The 16170-nt window shown below is 30.5% G+C and overlaps 2 protein-coding genes across 6 annotated transcripts in view; both read left to right on the top strand.

Annotated features, from left to right (window-relative positions):
• Positions 1–1842: 1842 nt before the first annotated feature.
• On the top strand, positions 1843–8393 carry LOC130675530 (odorant receptor 13a-like). The gene is made up of 6 exons (XM_057481271.1): positions 1843–2438; positions 2738–3021; positions 3089–3188; positions 7881–7985; positions 8077–8226; positions 8307–8393. The coding sequence occupies exons 1-6, from the start codon at positions 1986–1988 to the stop codon at positions 8361–8363; spliced, it is 1149 nt and encodes a 382-aa protein (XP_057337254.1). The 5' UTR covers positions 1843–1985; the 3' UTR covers positions 8364–8393.
• A 411-nt stretch (positions 8394–8804) lies between these two features.
• The window catches only part of LOC130675440 (uncharacterized), a 48670-nt gene continuing 41304 nt past the window's right edge, over positions 8805–16170 (top strand). For 4 of the 5 annotated variants that reach the window (XR_008991289.1, XR_008991290.1, XR_008991288.1 and 1 more), the window contains exons 1-3: positions 8805–9177; positions 10287–10587; positions 11707–11801. Coding sequence is in view for 1 of the 5 variants with exons in the window: in XM_057481134.1 (XP_057337117.1) it covers positions 9131–9177; positions 10287–10587; positions 11707–11801 (443 nt within the window). In the remaining 4 variants the exon portion in view is untranslated. Of the gene's footprint in view, positions 9178–10286; positions 10588–11706; positions 11802–15143; positions 15326–16170 lie in introns of those variants that run through there. The other variant, XR_008991291.1, reaches the window with a different exon arrangement.

Raw genomic sequence — 16170 nt, 5'->3', positions numbered from 1 at the left:
ATATGGTTTTCTATAAGAATACTGATCTGTTCTTTTATTCATGTTATTTCTTATATGTTCAGCAGTATATGACTTTTTCATACGGGAAGCATATCAATAGACGATAAACATAGCAATCCAGATACCCCGGATTCTATAGAAATTACTTACATAGAAACCCACTCTCTTAAATTTGGAATAGTGCAAAAAGTGACTATTCACTGTTTACTAGTGAAAAGTATGTCACTAATTCAAATAGTCGTATACTTTTCACAGGCAATAAGTGACTATTTACTGCCAAATAGTGATTGTCACATGATTTTCACTAATTCGTTGTTAGAGAGCAGATTCCTAGATGAATTTCCCACAAAGAAATACATATATCTCAGTTTCTATATAGGAATCCAGTTACCCACAGTTTCCTACGTGGATTTCTCATATGGGAATGCAGACGCACATGGTTTCCAGCATGGATTCGTATGTTAATTCATACACTCCTACATAAATTCCTATGGATTCTTACATAAATCCGTACTTTCCTATATGGATCCCTATGGGTTCGCATGCAATCTCACATGAATTTTTTCGATAGGGGATTCGTTCAATTTATCTGTATAAAATCACAGCCGCTAAATTTGTCTTTAGCTAATTTTTTATCAATATACTTCAATGTTTTCCTTCGATTGTTTATGAAAATCACCAAAATAACTCATAAAACATTTTTTAATTTTTTTTTTATATTCTAAGTTTTGCTATTATGTATTAAACAGCTCTACGGACCATAGAAGATTAACAAATTCACAAATGTATAAGATTTATATTCAACGTTGCGTGTTTGCGTACAATTAGTAAATATATTAATATATTAGTATTGATCCTCCACATTAACTCTAGTATAGACTCATTATTACCTAATTATATTTATACATATACATAATAGGTATTATTATTATTATAGTATTATATTATTTATATGTTAAATAGCACTGATGTTTCAGACGCATTTGGGCATGACAAATAATGAACAATAATAAAAGATTAATTATGATCATGCAGAGCTATCATCCTTCAGTCTGAAGCAAATAGAACATTTCATAGTTATGATCAATGTTTATAATGATTATAATTAATATTATTATTTGATTGATTTATTTAATTAGTGCTGAATATAATTCGATATGATTAGTATATATAATTACCGGAAATTGGATAAAGTATACGATTACTTAGCAAATGAATTACCATAGTAATTATATATGTAAACAAAGCTTCAAATAGAACTGATAAAAACAGTTTAATTAATTATCTTTTCCATTTAATTTTGAGATGAAAAGATACGAAATTCAATACCAAAGATACCAGCAGCAAACTTTTCATCTAAAATTTATCGCAAATGATCGATTACTTTTCGAAATAAGCCATCATACCGACAGATTAAAATATATACACTTACTCTTATATAATGCAGAAATAAAACGAAGTAACATTTAAAAAAAAAGTAGTCATAAATTTAAACAAAACTTCGTTTTAATTTGACACCCAATTAATTGAATACTATGTAAAACTTTTTTTTTATTTAGCAAAGTAACCGCAAGCCTCTAATTCATACGCTTCTGAAAGTTTTACCTAATGAGAAGGAAGAAAAAAAAATTTTTTTAAGCTGACAATAAGTTTGCATCATCTAGTTAGTTATTCCGATTGTACATTGTAGCGAAAAAAAATTACAAGGAAAATTCGTTTAAAAAAGTTTAACAATCTAGTCTCTAATCATACAAAGTTTTTTAACCGATAGTTGAAAACTTTTAAACATCAGGTATTATCCCTGCTTAGAGGAAGGGAAATCCCTTCGTATCACATGGATCATTCCCACTGCTCAGTACTTGAAAGTAATTCCGGAGTGAAACATAAGTTACATAGCTTGTAACGTATAGCCAGTGAAACAAAACATCTAACAAGACATTGGTCAAGAGTCTATGAATTAAAAAGCTATTTGTAAAATAAAGAATATGGTGACTGTTTATGAATATGAAGAACTTATGAAACCAATTAAAATGGTTAATCGACTGATATCGATATGGCCATTGGAAGATAACGATAATTCAATTTTGTCACGATTTAGAATTTTTCATCGAATTTCGATGTTTATTTTAATAGGAATACAAACAGTTGCTGTAACTGCTGATATTGTTCATCACTGGGGTAATATGAAAGAAGTTACTGAATGTGCTCTGATTGCAACAGCTTTTTATCTTTGCTTGTTACGACTTACGGTTTACACTATTCACGACAAAGATTTACAAACGTCAGTCCAAATAATGAAAAATGATTGGATTAAATCTGTTGGAGAAGATGAGTTAACACTTAAAGAAAAATGTTTGCCTATAATTAAATTAGCTAAATTTTTTATTATGACTGTGTATTCGACAATCGGTTTGTTTATGGTTGCACCAATTTTAGAAGTGAGTTCTTTATTTCTTTATTTTTCTCACGTACATTAAGTAACTAATTCACAGGTTTTTCACACGAGTGTGAGTACGGAATTTGACAGCTTATACTAAAGGTAAAGGCAACTTTTGTTTTCACTAGTTACGAAAAGTATTTTTTAAATTTAATGGTCGGAAAATAAAACAATTTACGACTACGAAATAAGTATTGATATTTGACGCATTTACCTTCGGTTCGCGCTATTATGCTCACACTAGTGCTGTATTGCTCGATAACAATAGATCAGTTACATTAAAATATTATTTTGAAATAGGTAAAAGTACTTGGAATGGAAGAAAAAAAGCTACCTTTTCGCGGTTATTTTTTTGAAAATCAAACAATAACCCCAGCATACGGAGGTCTCTATCTGCTGGGAGTAACAGGAGGGGCTTTTGGAGGAAGTATGATTGCCGGAGCAACAACTCTCAATCTTATTCTTGTGATGCACGGAGCGGCGAAATTTATGATTGTGCGGAAAAACATTGAAAGTTTGAAAAGCAATAGTGAAAATTCTGTAACTTTCATTGATTGTGTGCGAGGACATCAAGATGCGATTTTGTATTTAGATTAAATTAAATCGTCTTAATTTTAATAATCATTAAATGATTTTATTTTTTATCGATAGGTTTGCAGAACGAGTTGAAAACACAATAAACGTCCTTGTATTAGGACAATTTGTGATTAGTACTGGCCTCGTTTGTTTCGCTGGCTTCCAAATTACAGAAGTAAGTAACAAAAATAGTTACAGGTCCACTGGTCAGTCCTAAAATTTGTCACTGATTTTGAGTGCCATGAGTTCTTGAAACTCTGTAACACTGATGTTTTCTAAACACTACCATATCAAGAAAATTCATGTGGGATTGCATGGGAACCCATATAGGAAAATATGGATTTATGTAAGAATCCATATGAATTAATATAGGAGTGTATGGATTTAAATAAGAATCCATGTAGGAAACCATGGATATGTGGATCCCCTTATGGGAAATCCGTGTAGTAATCTGTGTACCTGGATTCCCATGTGAGAATTCATGTGTATCTGGATTCCTATATTGAAAGTTCATGAAGAAAACTGCATATCCCAGAGAGGAAAGTACGACGGGCTCAGGCTTGGCGCAGGCTTGGCCCAAGTATGTAAAACCTTGGCCCAAGCTTTTAAGCCAGCCTTGGCCCAGGCTTGGTAGGACTCTGGAATGATAACATTGGGCCAGACCTGGTTGCTAGACCTGGCCCATGCTTGGTTGCCAGTCCTAGCCCTGACATTTTTGCCAGACCTTGCCCATGCCTCGAGGAAACGAATAAATTTAATTAAAAAAAAATTTTATTATTATTAACCTCGTAGAATTTATGATCATTAACGTTTAAACTATCTAAAGGAAGTAAATGATGTGAAAAAAACTCGGTGAAAATTCTGCTGGGCTCCGGGCGCGAACTGCCGTCCTTCTGATTGCTGGGTCCGAATGATAGCTACTAGAACCTACTAATGTTAGACTGATACATTTATATGATCTACTCATTAAACCATAGATATAGCCAAACTTGGGTAATTCTACCTTGGTCCAAGTCTGGGTTGCCATTGGACGGCCAAGGCAGGGGCACCCAGTCTTGGTCCAAGCCTGGGTAATCATTGTAACGACCAGGACTGAATACCCAATCTTGAGCCAAGCATAGGCCAATATAGATGTGCCAGTGCTGGGCCAAGTAGGGCCCTGTTGTTCAACTCTGGCGGCTCCTGCATGGGATATCTGGATGTCCATGGAGAAAATCCACATAAAAAATTGTGGGTATCTAGATCACCATATGAGAAATTCACATAGGAATCTGGGTTTCTACATAAGTAATTTTTATAAAATCCAGGGTATCTGGATTTCTATGTCTACTCTCTGAAAACAAATCAGTGAAAATCACGTGACAATCACTATTTGGCAGTGAATAGTCACTTATTGCTAGTGAAAAGTATACCACCGTTCGAATTAGTGACATACTTTTCACTTGTAAACAGTGAATAGTCACTGTTTTCACTGTTTCAAATTTAAGCCCGGGGAAAACGATTTAGATCTGACCATATATAATTATATCTGATCAGATTTGATTTGTCAGATCTGGCCAGATCTTTAAATTGTCTCTATCTGACGAGATCTGGACAGATCTGATCAGATATAATTATATGTGGCCAGATCTAAACCTTTTTTCCCGGGATCCCTATTAAAAAAACAAAATTAAATTGCAAAAAAAAATAATATAGTTTTCATTCGATCCGAAATGTAATCTAACGTATTAGAAACGTTACTTAGAAGAGTTATACATGAATTTGATTGATGAAAAAATCCCGATGACTGCTGGGCTCGAACCTGCATCCTTCAGATCCAAAGTCTTTGACGCTATCCACTGCGCTGCTCCACGTATGTGATCGCGTGAATGTAAATAATCAGATATGAACAATTTTCATGATTATATCTGAGCAGATATAACAAGATCTGATTATGTTAATTGTTGTATTTAGTTCAGATATAGTTATATCTGGTCAGATCTTACGACATATACGCCGATCTGACTAGATATAATCATGTCTGACAGTCTATCTAGCCTAGATCTAATTATATCTCATTAGATCTGACCGGATATAAACGGTGGTTGGCCAGATATAATAAGATCTGATCATGTGTAATTATTAGTTCTGATCAGATATAAATGATCTGCAAAGATATAATTTTATCTGATCAGATATAATTTTATCTGGTCAGATCAAAATCATTTTCCCCGGGTAACTACTTAATCGGATCTGATCGAATCTGATGCTGTTGACAACTTCGATATAGTTATATCTGGCCAGATATGATAAGACCTTTTCATGTCTAATGTATTTTGCAATCCAGATATAGTTATATCTGTTTAGATCTGGCCAGATATGATAAGACCTTTTCATGTCTAATGCATTTTGCAATTCAGATATAGTTATATCTGTTTAGATCTGGCCAGATATGATAAGACCTTTTCATGACTAATGTATTTTGCAATCCAGATATAGTTATAACTGTTTAGATCTGATCAGATATGACTAGATCTGATCATGTCTGATGAATTTTTTAACTCAGATATAGTTATATCTGTTTAGATCTGATCAGATATGACTAGATCTGATCATGTCTGAGCTATTTTTCAACTCAGATATAGTTATATCTGTGTAGATCTGATCAGATATGACTAGATCTGTTCATGTCTGATGAATTTTTCAACCCAGATATAGTTATATCTGTTTAGATCTGATCAGATATGACTAGATCTGATTATATCTCAAATCCCATATCTAACCAGATATAAATAGATCTGATCAGATATAATTAGATCTGACCAGATATAATTATATCTGGTCAGATCTAATCCGTTTTTCCCGGGAGAGAGTATCGTCTACTAACACGCGTGTATGAATAAAAAATAGATTAATATTCTATTGGCAGGATACTTTTTAGCAAAAAATTGATTAATTGATGCTCTTTATATCAGTATTTGTAAGAAGTTCCCGGGAAACACGGATTAGATCTATTTATATCTGATCAGATCTATTTATATCTGGTTAGATATGGGATTTGAGATATAATCAGATCTAGTTATATCTGATCAGATCTAAACAGATATAACTATATCTGGGTTAAAAATTCATCAGACATGAACAGATCTAGTCATATCTGATCAGATATAACTATATCTGAGTTGAAAAATACATCAGACATGATCAGATCTAGTCATATCTGGCCAGATCTAAACAGATATAACTATATCTGGATTGCAAAATGCATTAGACATGAAAAGGTCTTATCATATCTGGCCAGATCAAAACAGATGTAACTATATCTGGATTGCAAAATACATTAGACATGAAAAGGTCTTATCATATCTGGCCAGATATACCTATATCGAAGTTGTCAACAGCATCAGATTCGGTCAGATCTGATTAAGTAGTTATGTATATATTATAGTACATCATATAAAGGATGAATAACAATGGGTCTTTAATTCTTTTACCATTTTATTTATTGACAAATATATTCCATTACATATTTGTTAACAATTTTTTTTACTATCTTTATTCATATGTTTAAAACAGTTATTTTGAACGTAATTATTAAATTTACTTAAATTATTGAATTGAAGCCTAAAAAAATTGCTGACTAATTATTGTCTATTACTACAATACAAATTATATTTTAATATATATGTTAATTTTTATATTGACCTATGATAAATGTGTAAAATGTTTAATGATTGAATTAAATAATTTAAGTAAATTTAATAATAAAGTTATTTATTTAAGTTTAAAATATTTTGAGATTGAGCTATAACTCAAAGATCTCACATTGGTCAAATTTATTGACGTGTAAACAAGTTTGGCTCGTATTACTTTCATTAATATAATTTAAGTTTAGGAATTTTTAATATAAGTGTATGATTAAAAATGTTATCTCAAGCGTAGAATGAGAATAAAAGACATATCTAATTAACAATAATTATCTTTCCTATTCCATAATAGCATCTGGATTTTATACATAAACATTAAAAATTTATCTAGAATAATAATAAAAAATATAGCAACTGAAAGATCTAGGTATCTCTATAGAGATCTGTTTGAATACATCTGTTCAGATCTAGTTATATCTGGCCATGTCTTGCCAGATAGAAACAATTTAAAAATCTAACCAGATCTGGTCAGATCTAATAAGATTGTTTTTTAGTTATATCTGGTCAGATCTGATTATATCTGGCCAGATCTCGTCAGATAGAGACAATTTAAAGATCTGACCAGATATGACCAGATCTAATAAGATTAATTTTTCGTTATATCTGGTCAGATCTGAAAAGATTATTTTTTAGTTATATCTGGCCAGATCTGATTATATCTGGCCAGATCTCGTCAGATAGAGACAATTTAAAGATCTGGCCAGATCTGCTAAGACAGATCTGGCCAGATCTTTTTATATATGGCCAGATCTAATCCGTTTTTCCCGGGTTATTGATTTGTATATTAAATCAAGAAGTATTACATCTTTATAAAAATTACAAATACATTTAACAATACACTAAATTAGGAATCGTATAATGTTATTGTATTCCAGGAGAGTTTATGAAAACGCGTACGCTTTTAATGGTATTTGTATCAATAACGTGACGATTTTTGTTAATTTTCCTAATTCCTATAATCCATACGATTCCCATATGGATTTGGCATGGTGTGGATTCCCATAGCAACCCATGACAGAATGAATATTAGAGTCTATGCTGGATTCCTAAAGGAAACCATATGAGAATCCATCCGAAAACGCCATGTGGGAACTCACATAGGAACCTAAGGCTGGATCCCCATACCGATCTTTTGATAGGGTAAATATGTACCTAGCTTCAAATAACAAATGTTATTATAGATGGCAGAAGACAGAGGACAACTTATGAAGTACACTTCCTTTCTCAATTCAGCAATTTTCGAGCTTTTTTTGTTCAGTTACAGTGGAAATGAATTATTAACTGAGGTAAGCGAATCATTAAATAACACCAGCTCTTAGTTTGATAAAAAAATGCCTTTTTACATTTATGTAAAAAAAATAATATAATTTAAATCAGAGTGACGCTGTTAGTCAATCCTGTTATGCATCAAACTGGGTAGGAACAAGCTTTGCAAAAAGTATGCAAATAATAATGACCCGCTCTCTTTCTCCCTGTAAAATCACAGCGGCTAAATTTTATGACATGTCATTGGCTAATTTTTCATCGGTATACATATTTCAATTTTTTCCATTGTGTCTGTTACTGGATTCATAAATTCATAAAGCATCTTTAAATTTGGTTTTTAGATTCTCAGTTCTTCATTCTCATATTTAACAGTTTTACGAACCATGGAAGTAGAATAAATTTACAAATGTACAAGTTAATTGCCATTTAACAATACGCATTTGTATACCAATGCATTAATATACATTATGAATATCAGTATAATAGTATTATATTTTAAAAATACTGGATGTAAAATATTATTAATTTATTAAAAACGTTCTTAATAAAAATAAATGAAAAATATTTAAATATTTTTAGACTTAGTTTAATATTAATTAAAACTTTTTTTTAGATTATGAGAAACTCAAGTCATCTGGTGAAATCTTATACAATTATAAATAAATATAATTTTTTTTGCTGTTTCTTTGTAATGTAATCATTGGATTAAATTATTTTTCGCGACATTTTAACAGTTATAGTGAAAAATAATATAATAAGTCGACTTAGGAATTATATTTGGTATAATTACCGGAAATTAGATTAAAAATAAATTTAAAAAAAGACATTTTTCAGTTGTTTAGGGTGGGGCGATCCATAAGACGACTTTGGTCTCGGGACCGACTTGAGAGTATTTTAATCATCTAGTACAACACGTGCAGCTATTCGGTGAACCCATATTCGAAACTACTCGGATTGCTTATATTTACTATTTTATTTTACAGAGTTAATATTTAAGAGTCGTTAAGTGTGAACAAATAATAAGTTTTTAACGTGATTGAGTTATAACATCTGGCAGGTGTTAAAAAATTAAAAAGTTTATTTTTAAGATGTACTTTTAAAAATATTAAGTGATAAAATAAGGCAATGTAGAAGTTTTTATAGCGACCCTTAAGTAGGAGTCAAAATGGCAAATATTAAAGTGGCTGTAAGAGTAAGACCGATATCCAACAGGTAAGTGATAATAGAAAATTTTTTTTAGCCATTAACGACAAAATATGAGACTGCATAAATTTATATTAATTGTAAATTTATTATCCAAATAATTATAATTGCTAAATTTATAGCATACATTTGTATACCTTAATGGACTAGAAAATAAAATGAATGCTCAAAATGCACTGACTCACATGGCTAAGATGAAGATAAAACAACAAACTCGGGGATTCTTACGTTCTAAAATACGAGTTTGGCTAAAATTAGACCTCCATTGAAAGTAGACTGGAGTTGAAGCCAGTAACAAATGTGGTGACACTAAAATAAGGACTACGATAACTTTTAAATTTCTTGCGTCTCTAAAAAAGATTCAGTCATTTTTAGAACAAATACGTATGACAGTAACATTTGACAGCTGGTTACTAGATTTTTATTTTTCATTTCTCATAACATTTTAGCTTTGTAGAAGTTTTTTTTAAGTTCTGAGATTCTCTGATGGTTTTATTAACTGAGTTTTTTAGGAAAAAAAAAAATATTGGGTACATAAAATAATGAAATGTATTTAATTTAAAGATTGTCTAAAGTAAAAGTGAAAGCAGAAAAAAACATTGCGATGGCCCACTAGTCAGTAGTTTAATGACTCCAACAGGAATAGCAAGAAACGAATGCTTAGCTTAGAATAACACCCTAGTTTGTGAGCTCATGAAGATTTGGTTCGTTTATTATGCTCGAAGCTGCTTTATACTTATACTCACGATTAAAATGAGAAAAGAGAACACAAAAGAAAATGATAAAATAGTAAAACAAAACTCATTGCTAACTGACTAATTTTATACGTGATATAAGATTTAATTTTATAAATAATTCAGTTAATGATACATGTAATTATTTATATTTTTACAACTAGTTTTTAAAAAATTTGAGATACCCAGAACTTATTAGTGCATTTTTTTTATGATCCTACGCAAATTAAATCCCGAATCATATTTCTTTTTTAAATATAGATGTACATTTTTATATTCGTTAAAAATGTGAAACAACTATAATTTTTTAAGGGTATCCCATTTTGCATGGAAATGATTTTTTTTTTCAATGCCAATTAAAATTTTTTTTCTTTTTCATTACAGAGAAATAAATGTAACAGGAGCGGAAATAGTTGTTCATACAGAGCCACAAAAAATTTCTTTGACAAATCTTAAAGTTTCGTCAAGCAAAACCGCTGACAGCCGGACTCGCATTAAGAGATACAGTTTTGATTACTGTTTCGATTCTTCCGATCCAACTGCTGAGAATTATGCAAGTCAAGAAAAAATTTATGATACACTTGGAAATTCGGTTATTGATGCTCTCTTCGTTGGATACAATTCTTGTGTCGTTGCATATGGACAAAGTGCGTCAGGAAAAACTTTTACAATGATGGGAGTCAAAGTAAGTTTATGATCTTGGAATCTTTTAGAATCCGGGGTATAGAATCAATCGAAAGACCATTATAGACCAATGCTAATTATTACGAGCTAATCGCTTGAAATTAATCGTTGTCCGTTTTAAGACCTCAAAACGTCGACATCTGATGAAAACTCGACTTTCGAAAATCGGAGTGAAAACAATAACTTCCCAATTTTTCGAAAATCGTCGATTTTCTTAGCGGGAAGTTAAAAAGAATCTTAGTATTTTTCGCTCTTTGAGCTCGAAAACAGCGGGAAGTTTTGGGGGTTGACCCCAACTTTAGGTAATCATAAAAAATTAATTTAGTGTACGATCTAGAATGAAATATATATTGAGGTGATTTAAATGTCAGCTGATATAAAATCACAGTGTTGGCCCCTCGACAATAAATTATTTTATGGTAACAATATTTAAAATTTCAATGCCTCTAGATCTTGTTGAAATAATCTTATTTTCAATCGATCGCGTATACGATAGCGGATTGAAGACAGGCGCATTTGTCTTCAGTAATGGAAATACTCTATTTCAATCAGCTTATTCAAACTCAGTCTTCCTTTGAAACGATAATGTAGCATTTATTAGATATTAATTTATGAAATAAAAAATGTGCTGAACTATTCTAATTAGCGATACTAATAATTGTCACTGTTAATTAATATATCATCATGGATATCAAAGTAGCTCTTTTCGACTAGATTTATTGGCATTTAAACTTGAAACTTCGATCCAGATAATTATGAAATATATAGTGCACAGCTGAAGACAAAACCTGCGGTATTTAGCCCCTCACAGCATAATATATTGTTGACGAGGCTATCAAGCTCAACAAGCTATCACATTTTAATTGATAGTCGTTCAAATACAATGATCATATTTAGTAATTTCATCACACGCTAGAAGTAATTTATAACTGATACTTGGTATTGAAATTTATTCAAATCATTTTTTAGTATAAAGACACTATAAAAAATTATTCCAATAACTTTTCACAGCAGATTCATAGAATTTATTAGGTAATAAGTGATCAATTTAATAATATTTCATCCCGATTCCGTGATACGATTAGTAAAAGGAATAGAATCATGACAAATTTTTTTGCAGGATGATCCAGGATTAATACCAAGAATCTGCAGTGGTTTGTTTACTCGAGCGGCTGATGAAATAGAAAATGGAAAAAAGCTTCATATATTTGTCAGGTAATGAAAGCTCATTTAAAAATAATAATAACGCCATCAAAGTGCTAACACCACATAATAACGATAACTGTGAGAAATTCAATGCTGTTCTCGTGTCGATTTCTGGGTATTCATGGACACGCACGAATCTCGTACAACGTACTTCTATAAATGTGTAAAATTATACCTCCCACAATTGAGGAGCGAATTGCACTAGAGCTTCAGTAGCTCTTGGCACCTGTTCTCGGTCAAGGTTTTACTGTTTCTTCCGTGCCATTCATCGTACATGTATATATGCATATAAGTATATCATTTTACTTTGAATCAAAGTAATTTTATTGTGTCATATTTGATTCTTTGATTAAAATTACTTCATGCTTTTATAATCAAAAAGTATATTTACTTCGTCATAAGTAATAAGAAATGAATCAACAATTTGAAGACTTTTGAAATTTTTTATATTTTAATAATTTGTTTGTTCATATTTTCAAACATATGTTTTATACTGAATTGAAAACTTTTTTTTTTATTTACTGAAAAGTTACAACTTATCCTATAAGATATTAATAAGTTTGGATGTCTTAGATTTTTATTAATAAAAAACTATCCAGTGATGTTTTCTAATTCTGACAGGAATTTTATTTATATGAAGCGTTGCGGGAGATCTAATCCCTGATTAAAAAAAATGATTTAATCCATGCTAAGTGTATATTTATTAGGGTGTTTCAAAAAAATCGACTTTTGTTATTTCTTCAAATGGCCAGCAAATTCTTTCAGAGAATAAGTTCTCAGAATAGATTAGAAGACTATTATTTTTACGAGCTTGACATTAAAATGAAAATAACTAGAAAACAATGCGGAATTTCAAAAAACTTCATTGAAAATAATTTGTAGGGAACAAAATTGTCTATAAAAAAGATCTAGTAATATTTTTTGATAAGTCTGATAGTTTTGCTGGAAAAGTAAAAAGACCTGGACATTTATTATAAATTTGACTTCCAGCTCCAATAACTTTCGAATGGATGGATTTATCAAAAAATGATAAGAGATCTTTTTTGTAGAGCATTAAATTCTCTACAAGAATATGCTATGGACTGATTTATATGAGGTGCGAATGCCGAGCTAGAAAAATAAAAAAATAAAAAATTTTTTTTCCCATATTATTTAAATGGGAAATAGAAAATTACGATCCGCGACCTGTAAATTTTCAAATTAAGAACTCTTACTTTGACGAGGTCCTTATTTTGGCATTCTCTGAAAGAATTTGCTGGCCATTTGAAGAAATAACAAAAGTCGATTTTTTTGAAACACCCTAATATTTATGGGGCATTCCACGCCAAATCGACCACTTTTGACCCCGACCCCTTTCGATTTGGCTGAAAATTTTTTTTCCTTTTATACCCCATTAAAATCATTTTTCAGAAAATTTTTAAATTTTTTTACCCAACCCAAAAAAAGTTATGAACTTTTCAAAAATAAGGCTTTTATTTTATCAAATAGCTATAACTTCTTCAAAAATTGACTAATCGGGACGTTTTTTTTTTCAAAATTTTTGTCATTGAATGTACTTTTCGGAACAAAATACAAAAAAATTTTATGATGATAAACTCTATGAAATTTTCGGCTTTTTAAAAAAAAACCGTGATTTTCTTAAAGTTCGTCATTTTTTATTTTTTTTTTATTTTCTCAAAAAAAACTTCATTTAATTCTGCAATTTTTCCCGCCAATCCTAGAGTGGGCCGACTATTCCTTCTATTTTTTTTTATCAATTGAAAAAAAAATTTTTGCCCAGTTGGGCTTATTTTACAAAACATCAGTCTGGAAATTTTTGAGGACTTATAGATGACGTCCGACTTTGAAGAATTGAGACGGAAAAATTTATTGAAAGTGGTAATCCTCGAAAAAAATTTGCATTTTTTTCAAAAAAGAAAAAAAAATTGAAGATACTTACAAACAATTTTATTGTAACTTTTTTTAAAAACGAGACCTGAAAACAAAGAAAATGAAAAAAAAAATTGCCATTTGTTTTATTTTCGAACAAGTTATAGGCTTTTGAAATAGCGATGGACGTTAGATTTTTTTTCGACAGCCTGTGACATGGTCAAAAATAAACCAAACGGCAATTTTTTTTTTCATTTTCTTTGTATTCAGGTCTAGTTTTTAAAAAAAGTTACAATAAAATTGTTTGTAAGTATCTTCAATTTTTTTTTTCTTTTTTGAAATAAATGCAAATTTTTTCGAGGATTACCACTTTCAATAAATTTTTCCGTCTCAATTCTTCAAAGTCGGAAGTCATCTATAAGTCCTCAAAAATTTCCAGACTGATGTTTTGTAAAATAAGCCCAACTGGGCAAAAATTTTTTTTTCAATTGATAAAAAAAAATAGTAGGTATAGTCGGCCCACTCTAGGATTGGCGGGAAAAATTGCAGAATTAAATGAAGTTTTTTTTGAGAAAATGAAAAAAAAAATAAAAATTGACGAACTTTAAGAAAATCACGGTTTTTTTCAAAAAAGCCGAAAATTTCATAGAGTTTATCATCATAAAATTTTTTTGTATTTCGTTTCGAAAAGTACATTCAATGACAAAAATTTTGAAAAAAAAAACGTCCCGATTAGTCAATTTTTGAAGAAGTTATAGCTATTTGATAAAATAAAAGCCTTATTTTTGAAAAATTCATAACTTTTTTTGGGTTGGGTAAAAAAATTTGAAAATTTTCTGAAAAATGATTTTAATGGGGTATAAAAGGAAAAAAAATTTTCAGCCAAATCGAAAGGGGTCGGGGTCAAAAGTGGTCGATTTGGCGTGGAATGCCCCTTATATATTACCCAATTCAAATTGTTTTAAATAATTTCAAATTGTTTTGAATTATTTCAAATAATTTTTCTTAATCAGGGATGGTTTGGTTCTTTTTCATCGCTTGACTTCCAAGTTACGATCCAGTAGCTTAGTTGCTTATTTATTCGGGCGTTGAGTCAATCTTGCGTGATGTCCGATGCTATGACACGGTACTTCTTCCTTGATGGTCATCATATGAAGGTCTATGCAGGGTGTTGTTGGATACATATCAGGCTGCGTTAACTATTGTTCTTAATGCCTTTAACTAGAATCGTTGGAAGATTTCCAGGTTGTTGTTACTTGCCGTGTCCCAGAGTTGGATCCCGTAGGCCTAGATTGGCTTGATTATGAATGAATTATACATGATCAAAATTTATTTATTTATTACTATCAATAAAATATCTTCAGCAGTATAAAAGAAGTTAAAAAGTTATAAAGTTTATATAGCACTATGTTGTTGGTTGGAATATGAAGTACAAATATGTTTGGTAATAGAAATAAGTAAAAAAAAAACTACATAAATGACATATAATATGAGTATTGTAAATCAGGTATCAGACCAAAGAATATATGTATAATATAGAATGGTGGTGGAATGGTGAGACGCGCGCGAGACCTTCGCGAGGCGTTCCGGTGGCCTCGATGTGTCTAAGCTCACAGTACCTCGTGACTCGCAATCCTAGACGGACGCAAGCTCATTGAACCGTGGTAAGGATTCCCGCTCTTTGCAGTGTATCACGCTCTCATTTTCATCGCAATATATTTATATTTAATTGCAGTGGCCATTCCGATTATAGTGAAAACATATGCATGTTTATTAATTTCATTTTGTTATTTAATTGTTCACTTGAAATTCATTATACTAGATAATATAATGATTTCAAATACTCATTTGACGCAATTTCATTGTAAAAATTTATGTAGAATTTTCATAAATAGATATTCAATAAACATCATTGTTGTTTTCAAAAATGTTCAAAACTCATAAAATTATTAGATAAATGTTTACATATTCACAAAATTTATTGATGGTATCAATAGCAGTTGAAATAAATAATAGTATAATTTTGTTTATATTGATGGAAAGATGGCTGTGAGAATGATTTATTAAAAGTAAAAAATTATAGTGTGGAGATCATAAAATTTTCTGAAAAATTTAAACAGATGCGCAATGTTTTCTTCTTAGTGATTGCATGTCAAACATCAAGCAGTTGGTAAAAATAGCAGCTAATGAATTTATGACTGCGATTAAATGATAAAAGTTTTCACACCAAGTTTAACGCATTGCTGTTTTGTTTAGAAGTGTTGAATTATAAAAGTTTCATATAACTTATGATTAAAGAGTTTAAGATTATTTCAAACAAATAATATCAAATTTTTCTTCGTTTATTTCAGTTTAGTTTTATATATAATCATTTTTTTCAACTCAATATTAGCGAAAAACTTCATACTTAAATGTTAAAACGCATCAATTTTAAGTTGAAACGAAATAAAAATCAGATTTTTTCTGACTCCATACTTTTACTTTGAGAAAAAAAAGTTGAGAAGAATAT

Source organism: Microplitis mediator, chromosome 10, assembly GCF_029852145.1.
Source record: "Microplitis mediator isolate UGA2020A chromosome 10, iyMicMedi2.1, whole genome shotgun sequence".
Taxonomy (NCBI): domain Eukaryota; kingdom Metazoa; phylum Arthropoda; class Insecta; order Hymenoptera; family Braconidae; genus Microplitis; species Microplitis mediator.
This window is presented reverse-complemented; position numbering and strand designations above follow the sequence as displayed.

Bases quoted from the DNA above. Each gene is read 5' to 3' on its own strand.
- LOC130675530 (XM_057481271.1), top strand. From the start codon at position 1,986: ATGGTGACTGTTTATGAATATGAAGAACTTATGAAACCAATTAAAATG. The intron at 2,439-2,737 runs GTGAGTTCTTTA...ATTTTGAAATAG, and splicing joins TGGTTGCACCAATTTTAGAA to GTAAAAGTACTTGGAATGGA. The intron at 8,227-8,306 runs GTATACATATTT...TTTGGTTTTTAG, and splicing joins CATTGGCTAATTTTTCATCG to ATTCTCAGTTCTTCATTCTC.